The sequence below is a fragment of the Nothoprocta perdicaria genome, unplaced genomic scaffold (assembly GCF_003342845.1).
Source record: "Nothoprocta perdicaria isolate Ctin4 unplaced genomic scaffold, notPer1 scaffold_196, whole genome shotgun sequence".
NCBI classification, from domain to species: Eukaryota; Metazoa; Chordata; class Aves; order Tinamiformes; family Tinamidae; genus Nothoprocta; species Nothoprocta perdicaria.
The window spans coordinates 1,346,326-1,367,524 of NW_020455160.1; the positions used below are offsets into that span (position 1 = coordinate 1,346,326).

Below are 21,199 nucleotides of genomic sequence, written 5' to 3' on the forward strand. Positions count from 1 at the left end.
CTGTGGTAGAAAAGAGTGGCAAGTTTGGTGGAGCAAACAGAAATAAGGCAGGCTGCTAGATGGAGCAGAAATGAATTTCGGAGTTATATGGTGAGAGTGAATATTTGCCCCTGCCTCAGCCCCTGGGTAAAGGTTGCAACAGGACTTGAGATGAGCATCGCGGAGTAGACTGGTTAACTGCTGAATAATTACATGGGGTCTAGCAGTTGTCACCCCATTAGAAATGAAATTTAAAAAAAATATTTTTAATTAAGAGGGCATCTGTGTGTCTGTCTCTCTCTCTCTGTCCTGCAGATGCAATTAGCTATGGTCCCAAATTCTGGTGGTTCCAATGTGGTTCCAATTTCTGGTCTCATTTTCACCTCCAGGTAAAGATGAACAGATGAATGGCTGGATCGTTCTTGATAATATTTCTGTATAAGGCGTAGCCTTTTCCCATAGGGTTACTAAAAGCTAAAGACAGCATTTTCTCTCACAGTGCTTTATTTCAGTAGAAATTCTTACCAAGTCAGCAAAGGCACCTGATGGGTATCCAGGATCATCTAATGAGCTATGGTGGTCTCACGGCAAGGCATTGCAGGAAGAGGTGCGCAGAAGAGATGCCAGTCAGATCTGCAAAGTTCAGCAGAAAGTGAAAAAAACTGAACGTGTTTAACAGTCATTATTCTCATGTTGGCTGAAGTTCCAGTCTGTTATTTCTAACACTAGCCAGTGTTTTAGGAAAAAGAAACAGAAAACAGAACAAATGTGAATCAGTATGGCTTCTTGTGTATCTTTGCTGTGTTTACTAGTGAGTAATATGAAAGTAGCAGGGAGATCATGCATCTGTCCCTATCCTGACTTTACGTTGTTTTCTTCTATAGTCCTTTCTAAACAAAATTAGTGTTTAGTGTGTCCTCATATCTCTAATCACCTTTTTATTTCTTGGTTTTCTACTTTCTGTATTTGTTCTGAGATGGAAAGATAGGTGAGTGCAGCATTTATATGCGGGCACAGTATGAATTTATGGCAGGAGAGGGTTCCTCTCTTTTTTTCTCTTCCTTTCATAAAATTCCTGATGTTTACTTCCCCTTTTCTCCTCTGTTGAATGTTGAACTGACATTTTCAGAGATCTGTCCACAAAAAAATCTTAAAATCCATTTCCTCAATTGTAGTTGCTAAACATAGGCATGTTGTTATATAAATGTTGATTGTTTTTTCCTAGACTATTTTACTACTATATTACTGAAGTATATTACTTTATCAACATTGAATATTACTAGCCATAATCACCTGAGACTGTTAATTCTATCTTTTATTATAGGTAACATGCTAAAAATGAAATGCAAATTTAGCAATCTCTACTTCTCTGGATCTTCTGAAATGCTCTTCAAAATGTTGGTACATTTTTTCGCTCTGCAAACATATTCAATGTTATCTAATATATTCCATTTAGTTTAATAATTTCTGATCCCAATAATCATGTTGCTTTTGATTTTTCTGACCTTACATTCATTTCCACAGGCAGATCATACCACATGGAAATTTGAGTCTTTTCATCTATTTTCGATTTGCGTAACTTCCTTCCAGTGTTGTAGACAGAATTCTTGCTTCCAATGTGTTTGAGTATATTATAATGATGGATTTTAGGCTTTTAGCAAATATTTTCTTAAAAGAGACTTTATAGGAAAAAGCCACCACAACTTCTTAACCTTACACAGAACCAGTACAGCTAGAGAGAGAGCAGAGCCATTTTACCTCTCTTCTATGCTTCTTTCTCTATGTGCTTCTTTCTCAGCATGTGCTGAAAAGAAGAATGAAGGATGAGCCCCCATCCATTTCACATGGTCAGGGTTGTACTTGAACTTTGCTGCATCTTGAAGTGTAACCGTGGCAGAGTTTTCAAATTAATAGACTGCAAAATTAACATATCTCATTTTAATGATGTCTAGGAGTGACAGTCTTGGGTTTTTGTTGTTGTTGTTGTTGTTGTTTTAACATTTAATGCTGTGTAACCTGTGTTTCTACATCTGTTTGAAATAGATCTGGTCTAGGGAGTATTACTGGTGATTGTGCAGTTGTTACGAAGGTGGCAGTGCGTACACAACTCCTTTTCCCGTAACTTTTTTTATATATTGAGAATTTTGTCTGGACCTGGTTCTGATACAAACCGGAGTATAATTAGTTTTTGTCTAGGTTAATACAATGTGGGTTTTTGCTGAACACTGAAGATGGTTTTAAGGAACATGCTCTGAAGTTAAGCATAAGCTGAGGTGCATTACAGAATAACTTATTTTGATTAGAACATTAGAGAATTTATCAAAGAAGAAGTTAATATAGTTTTAAAAGTGTATGCAGAATGACAGCTGTAGCTGATTATAATCTAGTTAGCATGACCTTGTTTGCAGGCAAGGTAACAGAATGGTTAATGTAAGAAAAAAGTTGGAAAATTAGTTTCAGCAGCATTTTTGTCAGTTATACAGCTTTGTGACATTGCCTCGAGGAACTAGGCTTTTTGGCCCATTCCTGCACAGTTTTTTTTTAATTCTTTATATTAATTTAATCCTTTTGATCTTTAGTTACATAGCTCAGTCATTTTCAAAATTACTGTCCTACAAGTAATAGTCATGTTATTGAAGGAAATAAAAGGGCTGTATGCTGTCTTTCCCACTTAATGTCATGTGCATTTATTAAAAGGGCAGCAAACACTTAAAAAGCCTTTATAGAACTATATATAGTTATATTATTTATAGTTATAATGTAAACCATATATTATAAGCCTTTCTTTCCAAACACAAATTTGGAGAGGGTGCAGCAAAAAGCCTAAATGTTTGAGGACTGACAAAAATGTTTTATGGTGAAAGATTTGCCCTGTATCTCCTGCAGGAACTTCTGCCGACGTTATATGCTCCATTAGTCAAAAGTGTAAATAGGGCTGACTCATGTTAATGGCAGTGTGGCTAGCACAAGTCCCCAGAGCCCCAGAGCAGACCCAGTCATAACAACAAAAGTGTACTCATGCCTGTGTAACTGGTTTTGCGCAAGAGATGAACTAATTTTACTGAATCAGAATAAAATGCTATTACAGCTTTGGCTACTCTGAAAGTGCTCTGATGATGTAGTGTATCAGTGCACTTAGTGTAAACACTATCTTAAAGAGCCTCATCTTACCTTGAGAAGATTACTGTTGTGGCACACTTACTAAGCAAGATATAGGAGCAAATAAAATGTACAGAAGAAGCTTTTTATTCTAGCAGGAATAGTATAATGAAAATGAAAGGGTGGAAGACAAAGCCAGAAAACTCAAATATGAAATGAGATACACATGTTCAACTGTGAGGGTGATATGCTTTAGCCTAGCACAACTTATTGAGCTTAGTAGAAGGAACTTGAGGGAAGGTAATAGTCTGTGGTATGCTGAGAGTCAGGTTCTGTGATGTAACCATTTCTTCTGGCTGGAATCTCTCATAAAAAATATAGTTCAACCATAACTTACAGCCTAAAGAGAGGAATTGCTGCATGAAGATCAGTGGTTGGTGCTTGTACAAGGTGAGGTTAGAAGTGTCCCGTCTGGCCTTAGAGATAAAGTAGCTTAAGAGTGCAATACATGGTGGTAAAAGGCAAAATCACAAGAAACTCCTGTTAAAATGCTTTGAAATAGCATTGCCTGTGCTTGCTGGGGCTATGTCTCTGCTAGCACGTAGAGTGGCTCAACAAGGACACTTTCGTTGAGTGAAACAGTGGAGGATCCAAAGTCCCATCTGTACAGGGATGACTCTTACTCTGGGCTAGTTCACTTCTGATCCTGTGGACTGAACGCCTCTTGCACATCAGAGCAAGCACTCAAGTTTGTGCACTCTGAGACGTCTCTGAACTGGAGCAACCTAAGAAGGGATGATGGACATTCACTATGAAAACATGCTCTTGATCCAACCAACAGATGAATGTCAACTTGCCATGTAGTAGTGTTCGTTAAAAAAATTGCTAATATCTAAGGCAGTTTATGTCCAGTATATACAATAAAGCGGTGTGTTCTTGTCTTCCTGGAAATTTTTTTAGTGCAGAACTTGAACTGAGCCTGGAGTTTGTAGTTTCCCTGATACAGCAACAGGCACCATATCTGTATGTTCAGCAATACATATGGGCCTGAAGCTGAGGTTTCTCGTCATAATATAACAAGAATGTAGGGAGTGTAGCCTTAAAAAGGAGAATGTGGGATCATGAAGTCCTTCAGTGAAATATGGTGATGTGTAAAAGGAAGATGTGCTAGATGTATATTTCCCTTTTTTCAAAGGATGTGAGAGATGTACAAATAAATGCATTCCTACTTACGCACTAGAGTTTTTTCCACCGTATTGGTGCTACAGAAATTATTCTGCTGACAACTCTGCATTGGGTTGTTTCCAAAGAAGGCGAAGTGGCTAAGTCCTTCGAAAGTTCCAGATGTTGCTGTTTTTCCTTGTATTAGCAGTACAAGGAAACACTTGGAGTTGTCTAGAAGCTTTTGTACTTAATAGTGAGCAGTGGGACGAGACAGCAAAATCATGAGGAATCAGATGACGAAGCTCACCAGTGCTTAGAACGTTTGTCAGGCTTGAAAAGAGGAAGCGTTCCTACAAATGATAATGAGATTCGGATTTACTTATTCTTACTCTGTTAAAAAATCATTTTTTACTATAATAATTGCACCAACTCTGATTGTATTCTTCAGAAACAACAATATTCCATTAAAAGTAATTTTAATGCCTAAGATACTGCTCGATGCCCAAATTCATATTTTATATTTTAAACTGTTTGTCTTTAAGATGTATTTATTGCCATGTTTGTTTAACTTGGTTGTCTTCTTCATCAGTCTATTTCTTATTAACTTAAAGCTGCTGCTCTTTGTTTTTAGAATAGAAGGTTCCTTCCCTAGGGATGTATAGTCCAGGGCTTGTCTCTGTAATGGGACTATTTGTTTTCTTTGCCCCTTGCAGTTGCCTGCTATAACATTTGTAGTACGTGTTAAGTAATCCTTGAGGTAACATTTTTATTATGTCATAAAAAGTGCATGGCAAATATATAATAACTCATGGAATTTGTTTGTTTAAAAATGGAAGGATAATTTATTGAGTGTGTTACATGAGACCTGCTCCCCTTATTAGAGCTGTAGAAGTGCAGCTTATTTAGAAGTATGTTCTATTGAGAAAAACCACAATCTCTGACATGCACAGAAAGTTTGAGCATGGTTGGGTAGAAATGACATCATAGTTTATGTACTCAATAAAAATTTAATTAAGTCATTACAGAAGTTACAGTCATCATTTAACCCTCTGATTTCTTATGTTTAGTTCTTTTTTTAAAAAAACATTTAATAATAGCAGGTTGCCAAATCTTGATGGCCTGTAAAATATTTGCATGAATTTTAATAGCTTATATTAATGGAAAAATATGAGTAACTGACATGAAGAAATTTTCCTTGTGTTTTCAATATAAAAATCAACTGATGAAAAAGACAGCAGTTTAATGGAATCGTGTTTGAACTGGAGATTTGATAGTATGGCAAAATAATTCACATTTTGATAGGAAGCTGTTGCATAAGGACTGAGAATACTAAGAAAATATTTAGAACACGTGAGTCACCTTGTCATAAATATTAAGGTTTATATGTTAAATTTCACAACTTTTCTTTAACCTTATGATAAACTATATGTCAACAATGGTAATGCTCATTCCATATTAGAATTGATTTCCTATCCTGCATTCCTGTTTGCAGTTTTTTCTTTTTCTTTTTTTAATCTTGTCCCTGCATGCAGTCTCACAGGTAAGTGTTCTGCTAACATGCAGGATTGCAGCTAGTTATCCGTGCAGATTATACTTACATTGCATGCAAGGTCTGTACATAACAAATGCTTGCTCTCTAGATGTGTCCTGTATCAATACAAAGAGGAATATTTGCCAAAGGAAGGAGAGCTCTGCCCTCATGTGAGAAACTCCTTATTAGCTGGTTCTGTTGATAGAAATAAAAAGCATGGACAAAAGGAGTAGCCAGTTGGCATGGAGGAGATGAGATGGATGTGAATTATTCCAGCCATCACTCTGGACCTAGAGATCTCTTTTTGTTCTACCTAAACTCACACAGAGCACAATTCTGAAAGCTAATGAGTAGCTCAGGCCAAAGCAGCAAATATTTAAGCAACTGTTAAATTTAGTTAAGTAGGTGTGGAACACAGACGAAGTCATACAGCATATGGGGATGTAGCTTGAGAATTCCCAACTCTGAAAGAAACTTAGTCATAGTGACCAACTAGTAAGTCTGAGCTGCCAGAGAGATGCTGTTGAAAGAGAATTCATGTAATTTCTGAATGAGCAAGTCAATATTGACAAGTAATTAAGGACTAGAGGTAGGGATGGGACCTCTATCTTTAGCTTTACAGTACTTTTACTGTAATAGCATGTCTAGCTCTGGAGTCTGTGTATTAGAAATAAATATTCAAAACTTTATGAGTTTCTGAAAGATACATATGAATGAATCGAGGTCTGGAAAACTTGCCTAATAGATGAAATATTTGTAGAGCAGTTTTCATTATTTTAGCCTATGCTGCCACTTAAAGGAGAGCCTTGCTGCAGTTTTTTTCCTCTGCTTGGGTAGCTGTTGTCAGCACTGTTGGCCATGGATTTTTTTCTGCTATTTGTATAATCTAACTAAATATTTACTCTGACTTTTATTTCTATATAGAACTAGTGGAGTGGTATTGTACATTCATCTAAAGACACTGACTACATGAACCTCACAATTTACAGTTGAATCCTAGCATATATGGACCAGAGTACTCCTTTTTCTTTTCCTTCTCAGAGTGGAATTGGTAATTGCTTTTTATCATCTCCACCAGCTTAGAACCAATTCAGATGGCTTTCTTTTTTTATTTTTCAGATTACTTCTTCTGCTTTAAAAGAAGATTTGAGAAGTATGGTAGAAAATTTCTATGCAGCTCTGTTTGGTTATGATGAGGTAAGAAGGGTATTTTGACTGAATGAGCAGGAGCAAATAGGCCATCTGATTCATCAAACTGAAAATGTTGCAGTTGGGTTAAATATTTGCCACCCTGGGCAGCTGTGTTTAAGTATCAATGGGACTTTCAAATAGAAAATACAATTGCGTCAGCTCTTACAGTAGTTAATTTTCTGCTCTAGTGAATTTTGCTACAGATACTCTTTTTAATGACATGGTGTTTCTTTTTTAAATGGCTATTTGCATTATTAATATCTTGTAAAGGTAAACTTCATAGAGTATTGGACAATGTATGTTATGCAGATTTTTCCTTTAATCTATTTTTAAGTACAACCAGGATGTGTCTGCCTGTCTTTTTCATGTCTGCCTCTTCTTGTTGACAATCTTTTTAGAAGCAAAATGTCTGTTTAACTTAAAGACAAATATTGACTTTTCCTATTTTAACTGTATTTTAAAGTCCTCTCTTGCCTTTGGTAAATGTGACAGCAGAAGACAGGGGATATGAGACACTGGTGATAGCACTGGTTCATCTAGAAAGACAAAGCTGAAGAGAATTTAGACAAAAAGTTCTCAAGGATGTGACTGTTGTGTACATTTGAAATTAGCTTTAGCTGGAAAAAAATCTGTCCCTGATGATAAAAAAAATCTATCATTCATTTAGAATGAGGCAAACACTCAAGTCCTGATTGCTTTTGCAGAACATCTTATTATGTATCTTTAACTTTTTAGTATTTCAAGTATTCCTGGCTTCACACAGTTCTGTAAAGTGTAAGGCCTAATCTAAAGATTTAAAAACTATAGAAACTGAATGGTCATCTACCCTCCTAGGGTAACGCACCTACTTTTTTCTGATTGATGGGATATTTGTTACAGGATGGAGCACCTGGACTCTTTCAAGTCAAAGGTTATTCTTTCTGGGAAAGAATGACCTTGATGCCTTTTCACAGGTACAGACCACAGTAGCTGCAGGCATTGAGATGTTTAGTATTGTCTAGTGCCAAGTAGATAGAATAATGGAATGGATTTGTCTTATGTTAACTGCCTCTTCATGTGCAGTTTTTAATCACCTCTCTTTTCTTACTTAGGGAATCTTGTCTGATGATCATGTTCTGGCAGCAGCCCTTTGGCGAAACCTTTTTAACAGGAACTGTGAGGACCCCAGGCATCTAGAGTTACTCGTAGAGTATGTGCGCAAACAGGTATTCTACAGCTCATAGACTAGCCTTTCTTCATCCTCTTGTAAGGATATTACATATTTACTTTACTTTTTTTTTTATTGTCTGCATATTACGTATCTCCTTTTAAATATAGGTGGATTTTATACTCATTTGTTATCTTTAAGGAGAAAATCTTATACTTCATGTTGCAGAGACATCCTTCAAAATGTTCTACCATATGAGACTTCCTGTAATTTAGTATCTGCCGAGGCCATTTAATTTACTTTTGACAGCCTCTACTACAGCCTAAATTCAGACTGTTGTAATGAAGGGATTAAGTTGCATTAAACCCCTGGAATCTCTTAAGAGGGAATGTTATCTACACCTCTTCATAGTTATATGCCCCAGAGGTTGAAAGGCTCCTGGTGAACTTAGTGGATAATAAATAGCAAGTTTTGTTTCTCAGTTCATGCCTAGAGGAAAAAAGTAGTAAACAGTGTGCCCTGTCTTCCATTGTGTGGTTTCCGAACCATGTTTCTAGGAGAAAGCAGGGCAGGAGATGCTGGATGTAGGCCAGGACAAATTCCAAAGACAGAAGAAAGGGTGAGAGAGAAGTTCTGGAGGAAAAATGTAGGCTGGTTGGGCAGGAAATTGAAGATTGTGACCTCTACAGTAGCATTAACTGTAATGTTTCCAACACAGTATTCAAGACCTGATAGATATTTGAAGATACAGTATTTCAATGCATGTCTGGCAAAATGGTATGGGAAGTGAAAGGCTCAAATTTGTCAGGGACTGATAGCCATTCTGGAATGCTAGAGTGCTCCTCAGGAGGCACAGACTTAATGCTTCAGGTAACTGATTCTTAATATCAAGTAGGTCATAGGAGAGTTTAAAACTGAAGATAGGTGGAAAACAAATGCAGAGAACATAAAATTTGGGACAATTTGTCCAACGAGTTGGGAAGTAATAGCAATTCTGTAAGCTCAAGCAAAGTACAGGACAGAAGCTATCAGCAGTCAAATAGGAAACTGCAATCACACAGATAAATATGGCATATTCACAGAATCACAGAATGGTTGAGGTTGGAAGGGACCTCTAGAGATCATCTAGTGCAATGTCCCTGGGCATCTGGGTGCTCCAGCAGGAACACCCAGAGCACGTGGCACAGGGTCACATCCAGGCCGTTGTGGAAGAACTCCAGAGAAGGAGACTCCCCAACCTCTCTGGGCATCCTGTCACCCTCAAAGTACAGTCCTCATCTGCAGATAAAACTTCCTATGTTTCAATTTGTACCCATTACTTCTTGTTCTGTCACTAGCCACTATCAAGAAGAGTTTGGGCCCATCCTCTTTACATTCCCCCCTCAGGTATTTGTACATGAAGATCCCCTCTCAGTCTTCTCCAGGCTAAACAGGCCCAGCTCACTTAGTCTTTCCCCATAAGGGAAAGGGATGTTCCTGTCCCTTAATCATTGTTGTCACTCTATGCTGGTCCCTCTGCAGAAGTTCTACTTCCCTCTTGTCCTGGGGAGCCCAGAACTGCACACAGTACTCCAGGCCTGGCCTCACCAGAGCTGAGTAGAGGGGCAGGATCACCTCCCTTGATCTGCTGGCAACATTCCTTCTATTGCAGGCCAGAAAGAATGTTCATGGCTTTTCTGAAGGCCAGTCCTGCCTCACAAATCTGTAATATTGCTTGAAAGAGCTACTGATGCTGTGGACAAAGAATATCTGATTTACTGTCTCGGATTTCTAGGAAGTTCTGGGAAACTTCCACCAAAGACTTATAAAAGAAAATAGGTAGCCATTACAGTAGAGCAAATGTAGTCCCCATAGACAAGTAACTAATGGGAATATCAGCGTTTAGGAAGCCAATATGTTGTCAGGTTTCGACAGAGGAGAGGTTGTTACTCGATTTAATGGACTGGGGGTGGGAAGGACTTTGCTGTTCAATATATTGTAAATGAAGTGGGGGGGTGAATTGTGAGGTGACAGTTTGTTAATACTGGGCTACTTGTGGCAGTAAGCATAGGGGTTGATTGAAGAAATAAATCATAAAACAAAGTTTTTTGATAAAGGTAAGTGTAGCTAATAGTAAAGTGATGCACTTGGAGACAAAAAACAATCTAAGATATTTATATTTAGTGATGAGCTTTAAACTCTCTACTGTTACACAGCAATGAGCCCTTGAGATTTCATTTGGATTATCAAAACGTCAGTTCAGTCCTAGGCAGTGTTAAAGCAAAACAAAGGCTCGGAGCTCTTGAGGGAATAAAGCATAAAACCTTATATTGTCATGCCACTTTTTAAAATTCACGTCGTCTTCAATAATGTGTAATGTGTTTGGGTCCCAGCCATCAAGACAGATACAAAACTGAACTGGAGAAGGTTCTGAAAAGAGTAGTAAGGTTGATATGAAACAGCTTCTCTATTACCAGTGACTAGGACTTCCTACTCTGAGAAAAAACAGCTGAGAAATAATATGATGCACCTCTGTGAAATGTTGAAGGCATATGGAAAGCAAGATGGGGTAGGACCACACAATTTCCAGAGGTCTTTTCCAAGCTCAGCTATTTTAGCATGCTATGCCTGCAGAAAGGTTGGTAAGCCTCTTCTGATGCAGGAACCAGAAGACATATGTTGCCCCAGGTTACTGGGAATGCTAAAATATAACATGGATTTCAAAAGACACAGGCGAGGTTCAGGAAAGAGAAATCTATCAAGGGCTATTAAATGTACAATCACTATTTCAGGCTCAGTATGCCTGAACTAACAAATCTCGGGAGGGAGAATAAACAAGGAAAACAGCATTGTAGGTATGCGTAGTATTTAACCCCTCCTCGGAAACAGATACTGTGCTTAGGCAGCACTCCGGTCTGACCCTGTACGGCCCCCGTGTGCTATATTCTTTCTTTGCTGAGAAATCCTTAGGCACATTGTTTTTTGTGGCCAGGAAGCTAGGAGTCCCTTGAGTAAGAAATCTTTCCTGCAGCTTCTTGCTAGCCCTGTCCTTCACTGTGGCTATTAGTGGATGCCCAGAGAAGACCATAATGACAGGGCACGCGTGTGTGCTGTTTCCCTGCTCAGCAGTCCTAGCCAGCTGTATTCCCAATCTGCCTGAACCAGAGGTGGTATTTCTGTGCTTAAATAGTCCCTTGATGGACTAGTCATTTAAACCCTTACAGACTTCCAGTGTATGCAGTGTCCCATGGGAACAAATTTCACAGTGATAAATGTGTTTAGCCTATGTTGTGTGAAAAGTTTGTGAGCTTTTTGCCTACTTTGCACTTTATCATTTCATTTGATGCCACTTCTTGTGTGGTGTGGATGGGTAGTCGTTTCCCATTTGTTCCCCTCCCACTATGCCGTCTCTGCAACTGGGTGCGCTTTTCCAGATCTCTAAAGTCCCCTGCTAGTCACTCCCTGGTCTGTATGAAACCATGCCGAGGAGTGAGCGCTCCGTGCGGGTAGCGGCTGGTGAAGGGGATCAGCCTGGCACGGCTGTGCTCACGGCAGCAACATTGGCTCGAGCAGGGGGTGATGCCGGGCTTGCCTCCAGCCCTTGCTGCACGTGGGCCCGAGCAGGGGGTGATGCCGGGCTTGCCCCCAGCCCTCGCTGCACGTTGGCTCGAGCAGGGGGTGATGCCGGGCTTGTCCCCAGCCCTCGCTGCACGCTGGCTCGAGCAGGGGGTGATGCCGGGCTTGTCCCCAGCCCTCGCTGCACGTGGCCTTGAGCAGGGGGTGATGCCGGGCTTGCCCCCAGCCCTCGCTGCACGTGGGCCCGAGCAGGGGGTGATGCCGTGCTTGTCCCCAGCCCTTGCTGCACGCTGGCTCGAGCAGGGGGTGATGCCGGGCTTGCCCCCAGCCCTCGCTGCATGGCGCGGCGGTCCTTGCCTGGCACTCACTCCTCGCTGTCCCTGCAGGTGCAGCACCTGGACGCCCTCAGCGGGGAGGAGCTGCTGCTCACGGGCGAGGTGAGCTGGCGGCCCCTGGTGGAGAGCGACGCCCGCAGTCTCCTGAAGCCCCTCTCCCCTGTCTACAACGACGAGGGGCTCTGAGGGATGCCCAGAGCCTGCTCTCCTAGCCGCCCCCCTCTCATCCGCAGTGTCAGCTCCTCACATCACCTCAGGCAACACTTGCCTCCCATGGGACTGGTGTGGCATGGTGGGGGTAGGAAGCAACAACTGCCACTGACTGGATATACTGAAATAGGTGCCCTTGCTGTGGCTCAGTGACTCAGTAGCAAATGGGACATCTGTCCACCTCTGAACATTCACCTGTGTTTCAATGCTTAGTTGATTCAAGAACCTCTGTCGCTGCAATGGCACCAAGTGGTCCTCTCAGACAGGCTCCAACCAGACTTTTTCCTGTGAGTTGAAGCTGTTCCTGTTCTCTCAAGAAGACCTTTTTCCACATTGCTTCCCCTGGAGAATGACTGCGCCTGGCACAGTGCTGATCCTCCACTCACAAAATATTTGTGAATCCAAATCTGAGCTTTGCTTATTAGATATTAATATGTTCCTAAAGCCTGACCTTAATGTAGAACGGTCTGGTTTTGCTTTCATAGCGTTTGAGAATTGCTTTTATGGATTCTGAGGGGTTTTCCATGAAAATCCGTTTTAGGAACTTTCTGCGCTGTTGCACAAGGGCATGAGGATGGCAAGAACAAGGCACCATTCTCCCTAACCATCTCTGGCTCTAGCCATCCTACCAAGAAATAAAGTCTGAAACATAGCTGGGCTGCCACTGAAAGCTACCTCAGGCTACTCGGTATTTTAGAGGTGATCTGCCTTGCCAAAATTTTCATATTCTTTTTTGAGTTGTGCTGCTGTTATTTCTTTGGGAAAACAGCATCCCCATTTCTGTTCACAGCTCTTACTGAGATAGGACCTCAAAGTAGCTGTCCAGACCTTTCTGAAAAGACCTGTCTACCCCAGTACCTACGCACAGGCAAATTATCCCTGCGTGACAATTATGAGAGCTATCGCTCCTCTGATTAAATTGGCAGCGGCTGAAGGGTACTGTGCAGGTGGATGGTTCATTTGGGCTATTTCCCAGTCAGTGACAAAAACTGTTTGCATTTCTCTCATATTGAAAATCCTAATCCATAATAAATGTCAATCTGGATAAAATTGTAGTGTGTGTGTTTTCTATGCCGGATGCGCTCCTGATAAGAACAAAGCCTATAATATTAGGACTTAGGCCTAATAAAACTGTTCAACAAAAAAAAGAGGCTAATTCTTCATTTGTGATCCAGTACTGTTATTTCTGATGGGGCTGTGCTTGGCTGGAACTGCTCTTGCTTTTGATGTTGCTTCCTTTGGGTTGTATGTTTCGGTGAATATTCGCATCCCTCCCAATAGAGGCGTCCCTCTTCTGTGTGCAGAGCCATGACACGCAGAATATAGTCTCCTAAGTGCTGGGCTGCATTCTTTTTTAAATCTCCTTCTCAGTACTTTTTTTTTTTAAGTTTTTTTTTGTTTTTTCTCTTTTTCAAGGTGAACTTCCTCAATTTAACTTGTTATAAAATGAGTCATGTAAAGAAACCCTCTATGTGTGAGGTGTATCTCTGTGAAAACATTACAGACCAAACAACTTGCTTGCAGTTTATTTAAGATGCTTTTGTTGAAAGCTGAGCTAAGCAGAGAAACCTCTTATGTGTGAAGTATTATACAGTGTGTGTGAGATAATAACACCTTGTAATTCATTACAGGTGGGTTGTATTTACATAAAAGAAGGCTGAGCTGTGTAGGAATTTGCTGATTAATTTATTTTTAATGGGAATGAAGTATACGAAGTACCAAAATAAACTTCACTTTGTGTATCTTACTGCTCCTGGAATAGGTGGAAAAATTAATGGTAGATATTTTGGCTCAAAGCTATATACATTAATTCATATACAAAACAGTCATTTAAACTTTAACTCTTTTCCTGCTATGATATTTAAACCTGTACCTATATTATCCATGCCATGGGGACACAGGATTAGGAGTACACCCACTTTGAAGCCAGAGGACTTAGTGCGTGCAGCTCTGAGATCATGTAGCATCTCTGGTACTGAAGCTGTGAAGGCTGCAAACTAGGATTCATGGGAACACTGGTCTGAGATGGTGGTGTTTTCTGTACTGTGAATGTGGGACAGATAGGCAATTAAAACCTTTCTTATGTGAGGAGGTGAGAGTCTCCCACAATCATGGTGCCCAGTTGTGGTCATGCACTTTGGCACTTTTATGAATATGAGAATAGAAAGACCTCCAGTCAAGGTCTGATTTACAAACAACCGTTGCTTGTTTCATAAAATGCCTTAAAATGCCCCACGGTTACAGAACTGTGCCAGCAGTCAAGGTGTGTTTTGAAGAGAAGTGTAGGTGGAACATATTAAGAGAGAAGACAGAGACTGTCTGTGAATTCAAAGGAGGACTGTTAAAAAGCAAGAACACGCTGGAGGCTTCATGGGCTTCCCAGACATTGCTTATCTAGAGACAGCATTTGGGTGTTGACTGTGAGAGTGCTATGTAATTCAATAGTACAGAAACATCCTGTTTTCATTATCTTATGAGAGGTGTCTTTACAGCCAGAATTTATAGAGTTCTTGAGGAAAGTTTATATTCTCAATAGGAGCATTTGCATCTTACAATGCAATGATTAGCAGGTAAGTGTGCAGAACTGAACCCTGAGTATTATTAACCAGATATTTTACAACCAGCATGTTGAAAAATCCATCTTTTTCTCATTTTCAAGATCTTGACGAGAGAATAATTGAAGATGTTTTACTTTTGGATGCTGCTTTGTTTATGTTGCTGTTTTTGAGAGTGGACTCAGAGCATCTGCTGACACCACTTAATGTATTTTCAGTGAATGTATGGATGGGCTTTTCTTTTCAGGCATGTTCAATACTTTATCATCCAACCCAACCTTCTGTCTCACATAACAAATTCAAATATTGCTGATTATTCCAAAGAAATTGCTCTCTAAAATTAACCAAGTGTCATGAAACACCAGCCACTAGGAAGCACTTGGCTATTGCAGCTACCTGCAATACTTTCTTGTACTTGTGAGCAGAAAACAAGGGCTATCAGTCAATGTCTTTCCCTGCTGCTTTTGTTCCAGCAGGGAGAGTAGGTGTGTGCTTTGCTCACAAGGTTACATTCACAGGATCTCTTCAGCCTGAGACAACCTGAGCTTGGGAGAGTCATCTGACATAGCTCAGACATCCAAGGGTATTGGATGGCTGCAGTTCCAACTGCAGTTGATGCCATCTAATCTGTTCCTGCGTTCACTTTTTTGTTTGTTTGTTTGTTTTGTGTTCACTAGATATACCATTTGGGTGGTATATCTAGCTCCTCCTGCCTGTAGACAGCAGAAGTGCTAAAAGCACTGGCATCCTTGCCAATTTCCACATCTCCTGTCGAGGTACCCAAGCCCTGTTAGAGCAGTTACCACTTCTCGGACTTCTAAATCTTGTCCTCACCTTAAACAAAGAGCAGATTTTAGTCATGTTCTTATCATACCAAACCCTCAGATCAGAGTTGCAGCTCCTGACGTATCAGTGGGATTTAACTACTGACCTGTCCCATTTATCCTGTCTTTCACTTGGCAAAAGGATAAAGGGAAACTAGACATTGAGTAAGAGCAAATTTTTCCACGGGAGCTTTAATGTAGTAGATATAGAATAGTAATGTGGTGAGGGGAGAACATAGTTGGGAGAGGATTGTGAAAGGCTCTGAAAGCATAAATCACTATGATTTATGCCACTACGTAACACTTTCTGGAAGAGTAGTGGGAACCACATGAAGATGGATCTTGCCCAGGAGCCTTCTGACCCACCTCCATATTTTTACACATTCTCCTACTTCCAAAACCTCAGAGGAGAGCTGCTTTCAGAGACTCAGATTAACACAGATGTGGTGCAGTCAATTTGTGGCATTCTGTGGGACCAGTTCAATCCTGAGCATGTAACGAAGGTCATCTGTACTCTAGAGATGTGCTGAACTACTGTTGCAAGCATTTAGAGAAGTATATTGCTCCTCTGTACAAATACATTGAACAATTCATCCGTTTCCTTGAGCCCCAAACCTGGACTGTGTGTGCTTTATTCCATCAAGGTAATATTTTTGAAAATATTGAAAATACTGTGTTGGGAGTGATAGGCATTCACACCAATACCTAGAAATTGCCTACTGTCTTTCTCATGTTTCTAATAGAATTGTGCCATGAATGCAGTGGTCACCTCTTGTGACTTTCTCTGAGTTCTCAGGCTATAGTGTAGATGAATGCTTCTGGTCTTACTCTAGTAGATGTATTTTTTCTGGATTATAGTGGTGATTACTAGTTTTTTAGTAGATCATCCCATTATCTAGGCCCCTGCCCTCTGCATCTGTCTGTTTACAGTTGACCTACAGTGTCTGATCTCTGTTTTCTTTTTGCACCATGAACTCTAATCAAAACTCTTTTTTTCCCCCTCTTTTCTTCACAGGAGACTGATAAACCTCTGTCTCCTGCTTGCTGCTGAACAGAACTTGAGCAGACTTGATTGTGCCTTTGCTACCCAAAAGACAGATGAAAACCTCTTCCTGTAGTGTGGGTGGTGGTACTTCTACCACTCTGCAGCATGCACTGTCATGCACTGCAGATAACACTATCTGCATCTTTTGGACCTGTTTTGACTGCACAGCCTTGACCTCAGCCAATCTGAGAGCTAGAAGTGTACATAGCAGGTTGAGAAGGTTGGCAAGGACACAAGAAAAGACTCTCAATTTTAACAAGTGTGAGTGGTAGTCCCCAGTGAATAAGCAGGTGTGCTGTTCTTCTGAGGAGTTCACCTCTAATGCTTAGGAAGGGAATCTCACCCCCTGCTGTTGTTGGGCTCTCTGGCCTCCTGCACTGTGAAGAGGTTGTTGGTTATTAGTTAATAGCCTTGTGATCCTTCCCAGGCTACTCTGTTGAGATTTTCTTTCCTGCTTTCTCTTCAGCTGTTTGTGTCTGTTCTGTGCATCCTACATATGTTTTTCTGAAGTTGTTGAACATGTTGAGGGAGTATTTGTTTTGCTTACAGTCATTCAACCTGCTCAGCAGCTTGTTCTGCTCATTTGTGGAACAGAGTAGATGTCCAAGCTTCATCCTTCCACAGGGAATACAGAGCAGGAGCTCACATAAGCATGATCCTAGCCTTTACTGGTGCATTTCAGTGGCTGCTCCATATGTGATGTGCTGGCAGCACCCACTGAGTTTAGGGGAAATGGCAGTAGATCTGTTTGAGGGACATGGGCCAGCCAAATGAAAGCATTTTCTTGTATATGGGAATAGGAGTGTGAACTCCTTTCATGTAGGAGAACACTGTAAAAAGGTTGTTGAAGCAGGATCCTATCTGAGCAGGATCCTCTCTATCCCAAGAAGGCAAAGGCTCTTTCATGCTTGTTTAGGAAGGAAGGAGTTTTGTAAATGCAAAGCTTTCATTAATGGTTACATCACTCACTAAAGGAGTGAACAGGGATCATGTAAATGCCTCATCCCACCTGCTAGCTGCCTGGGCTATTCCACATCCTGTAGAAGCAGGGCATCCCATGAGGATTTGCTCATTGTCCCACATCCTTCCTTTCATGCCCTCTTCCTGTCTGAAGCTATGCCTACTTAAACTACAATTTCCAATTCCATTTCTGTGCATCTCCTTTGGAAGGAGAGAAGGCAGCAATGGCTGAAAGTGCTTTTTCACATGGAGTTCTGTTCACAGGTTGGCCACCACCTGTTGGCACTTAGAGAACAATAGCCTGGAGAAGAGGCAGGCTGTGGTCCTTCCCATAAGCCTCCTACTTTTCCAAGGACTGTAGTCACTTTTCTCCTTATCTCTGAGTTCACAGAAGCCCTTAGAGGCTCTGCAGGACCACTGAACAAACCCTGGGTGGTGAGCAAGAAATATTGATGGGATTTACATGACAAATTCTTGTGTTGTCTAAAGTCTGCTTTTCTTTCCTTAAGGGGTGATTGCAAGTTATAGCAAGCACTGACACCACCCAGGCTCTGCAGGCTCTGCCTCAGACCTGGGATTGTTGTTCTCATTTTATGATGCTTTGCTCTTGCTATAAAATCAGGTTTCTACCAAGGTGGCCAGTACTTTCTCTGCACTCACCCTAGTAAGTATTTATTTTGTATTTACAATGCACTTCCTCCTGCCATGATACAAACGGTAACAGCATGTTGGTCAGCTTGGATGTTCTGAGAACTCATGAAAGAACTGTGGAGTATAAATTGAGTCTGCTGGAACTGAAACCGTCATGCAAGTATTACATGTCTCAGTTCTGGAGTGTGAAAGGCATCAGCAAAGATGATGGGCACCTGTATTGGATGACAGCTTCACATTGCCAACAGCTGTGAATCAGTGTCCTGAGCAGCTGAGGCTGGACACCAAAACGACACAGAATGACTTGGTGGCCATGCACTGGGAGATGTGACTTAAGCTATATAGGAGTCTCAGCTGAGCAAGAGCATGTGTGCTGGGCATGCCAATGAGCAGGGAATTACCAGAGGAGATAAGGATGTTTACCTTCCCTGTGATCACTAGCTGTTGGATCATTTCTCCTATAGCTAGCAACAAGTGTTCAGTCCTGTCTTTCAGCTGAGTGGGTGCAAAATTTTATCTCCCCTGGTTTGGAAGAGCCTTGACATATAAATGGGGGGAAAAATTAAATAAGGAGCTCGTGCTATGTTCAGAAAGAATGATTCAGTAGTGCCATGATCAGGAATCTCAGATCAACAACTGGGATATTTGTCTTCGCATTGCTCTGTTGGTAAGTTCAATATTGACAAAGATCTCAGTGCAGTAATTAAAATTCAGACTTTTCCCATTCAGTTGCATGCCATATTTGCTGGAATAAAACAAGTTCACTCTTGCTGCTTCCAACTGGCCAGCAAATCTGGAATTTTATACACTGTGATTATTTATACACTGTGATGTATAGTGGGAGATGTAGATTTAAGTGCTGAAAATGAAAGGTGAGAAGAAGCACATCCAGCTTCCCAGGTGAGTGCTCTCCAAGAACCGCATTGTTTTGAAGTGTGGTAGCAGGCTCCTTTGCATGTGTGCTTGAAGAGGAAGTAGCAGCCATATTCTGTGGGAAGCCCAGTCAAGATATTTGTGTTTGATGAACTCCAAAAATATCTCTAGTGGAGCACATGGATGAAGCACTGACTAATTCCCGGATTCCATCTGGACTCAGAAGTCAGATAGAGCATATTTGCCTATGGATGTTCACTTGGGAGTGGAATTCCGTATATATGTTTCACCAGAAGAATTTTTGCTGGTTGTAACCAGCAAAAATTGTCTAAGTCCCACATCCTGTGTTGGCCATCAAACGGAAGAGTACCAATTATAGACATTTATCTCTTTGCCAAAAGATAGAGACAAGATATCTCAAATCTAATTTAAATGTCTCCACACTAAACCTCTGCCACTGACTTCGGCAGCGTGAGCTCACTCTCCTTAGACTCAGTGGACATAGATAAATACTTTCATGGCACAAATCATCTGGCCTGCCTCAGATGTCTGCTTTAGGGTGAGGTAACTGACTCCTCAACAACATCTGCCCCTCCCCATGCCACTGAAGAAAGCCAAGCTGACGAGCTTGCCTGGAGACATTTGCATAGTGGGTGCTTTCATGTGCTGAGGTCCATGAGAAATTACTGGAGGGAGAGCAGATCCTGACCAAACACCAGCTTTTTACTGTACCAGAACCTGAAGCAGAGAGATATCTGGCAGAAAACACATTTGGTGACTTCCTTTAAATGTGTAGTCCTTTGGACTCTTTAAGAAGATGAAAAGAAGGATGATATTAATATGCAGCCCTATAGGAAAGCACCTCCAGGGAAAGGCCTCTCAAATCTATCTTACATCCCCTTCCCTTACAGAACTTTCTTATATTTTATTTTTATTCACCTCACCATTGTAAATTATGTTTTAGACTGCTGCAGCATTTATTTGCACCTATTAAATTTTTATACCCAAAGCATTATTTTCACCGACATCTACTGTCTACAGCACTTCACTCTGCACCTACTCTCTGCGGCCTTCATTGCAACACATCTCTGTCAGGTTACTTTTGATTAATATATACATTGGCTTCTGTTCTTTATGCTTGCACAGTGCTGGTAAGAGTCTTTATTCTAACTTCAGCAATCTAAAGATTAAAAAGATAATCTAAACAAATCATTTATCTGCATTTTTAGTTGACGGAGAGTGAGAGAGTGATGTGATTCATCCCAGCTGTCCTAGAACTCAGTGTTTGAACGTGCTTTTTCACTCTTGAGCATGGCTGTCTGTCTGTCTGCATTGACTATCGCCTGGTGATCATTAGAGATCAGACATTTCACGTTCAGACATTTGAGCAAGAACTTCTTTACTGTGAGGGTGACAGAGCCCTGGAAGAGGCTGCCCAGAGAGTTCGGGAGTCTCCTTTGGAGGTCTTCCAAACCCACATGGATGCCACTGTGTGCCACCTGCTCTAGGTGTCCCTGCTTGAGCAGGAAGGTTGGACTACATGATCTCTAGGGGTCCCTTCCAACCTCAACCATTCTGTGTCATTCTGTGATTTTGTGATCATGAATAATTTTTTTGTTTTTATTTATTTATTTAATTTTACAGATAAAAGTCTAGTTAATTACATCAACTCTCCAGCCTCTCAACTCTTCATGCTTTGCTTTAATTTTTTGTCTGGTTAGCATCTGTAGAGTTTAGTAGCTGCAGGGTGAGATGAGTGGACTGGAGGAGGTTCAGATTGCAGTCCGGGGACTTGTATTTGCCTCACATGCAGAATTTTTACTACATCCATTATGTACCGATGGGTCCCTAACACAGTGTTTTAACTTCCCTCTTAGCCTCTGCCTCTAGAGTCTCCCAAAATAACTCCTTAATACTTCTGGATGCCTGGAGTTAACTAATCCCCCAAATATCCAGCCCATGGATAGATTTATCAAGAACACTTTATCAGATTCCTGCATTTGAATACTCCCTTCCTTGAAAAATTTTGAGGGAGATGCCTAGAGACCAAATGACCTATTGCTTGTCTGTTGTATTGAAT

At 40.9% G+C, this 21,199-nt stretch overlaps 1 protein-coding gene across 1 annotated transcript in view; it reads left to right on the top strand.

The window, feature by feature from the left end:
• LOC112945682 (ubiquinol-cytochrome-c reductase complex assembly factor 1) overlaps positions 1–13,123 on the top strand; it is a 49,523-nt gene extending 36,400 nt beyond the window's left edge. The window contains exons 8-10 of the mRNA XM_026037324.1: positions 6,893–6,970; positions 8,056–8,169; positions 12,053–13,123. Coding sequence (XP_025893109.1) covers positions 6,893–6,970; positions 8,056–8,169; positions 12,053–12,187 — 327 coding nt within the window. The 3' untranslated portion in view covers positions 12,188–13,123. The remainder of the gene's footprint in view (positions 1–6,892; positions 6,971–8,055; positions 8,170–12,052) is intronic.
• Positions 13,124–21,199: the final 8,076 nt, after the last annotated feature.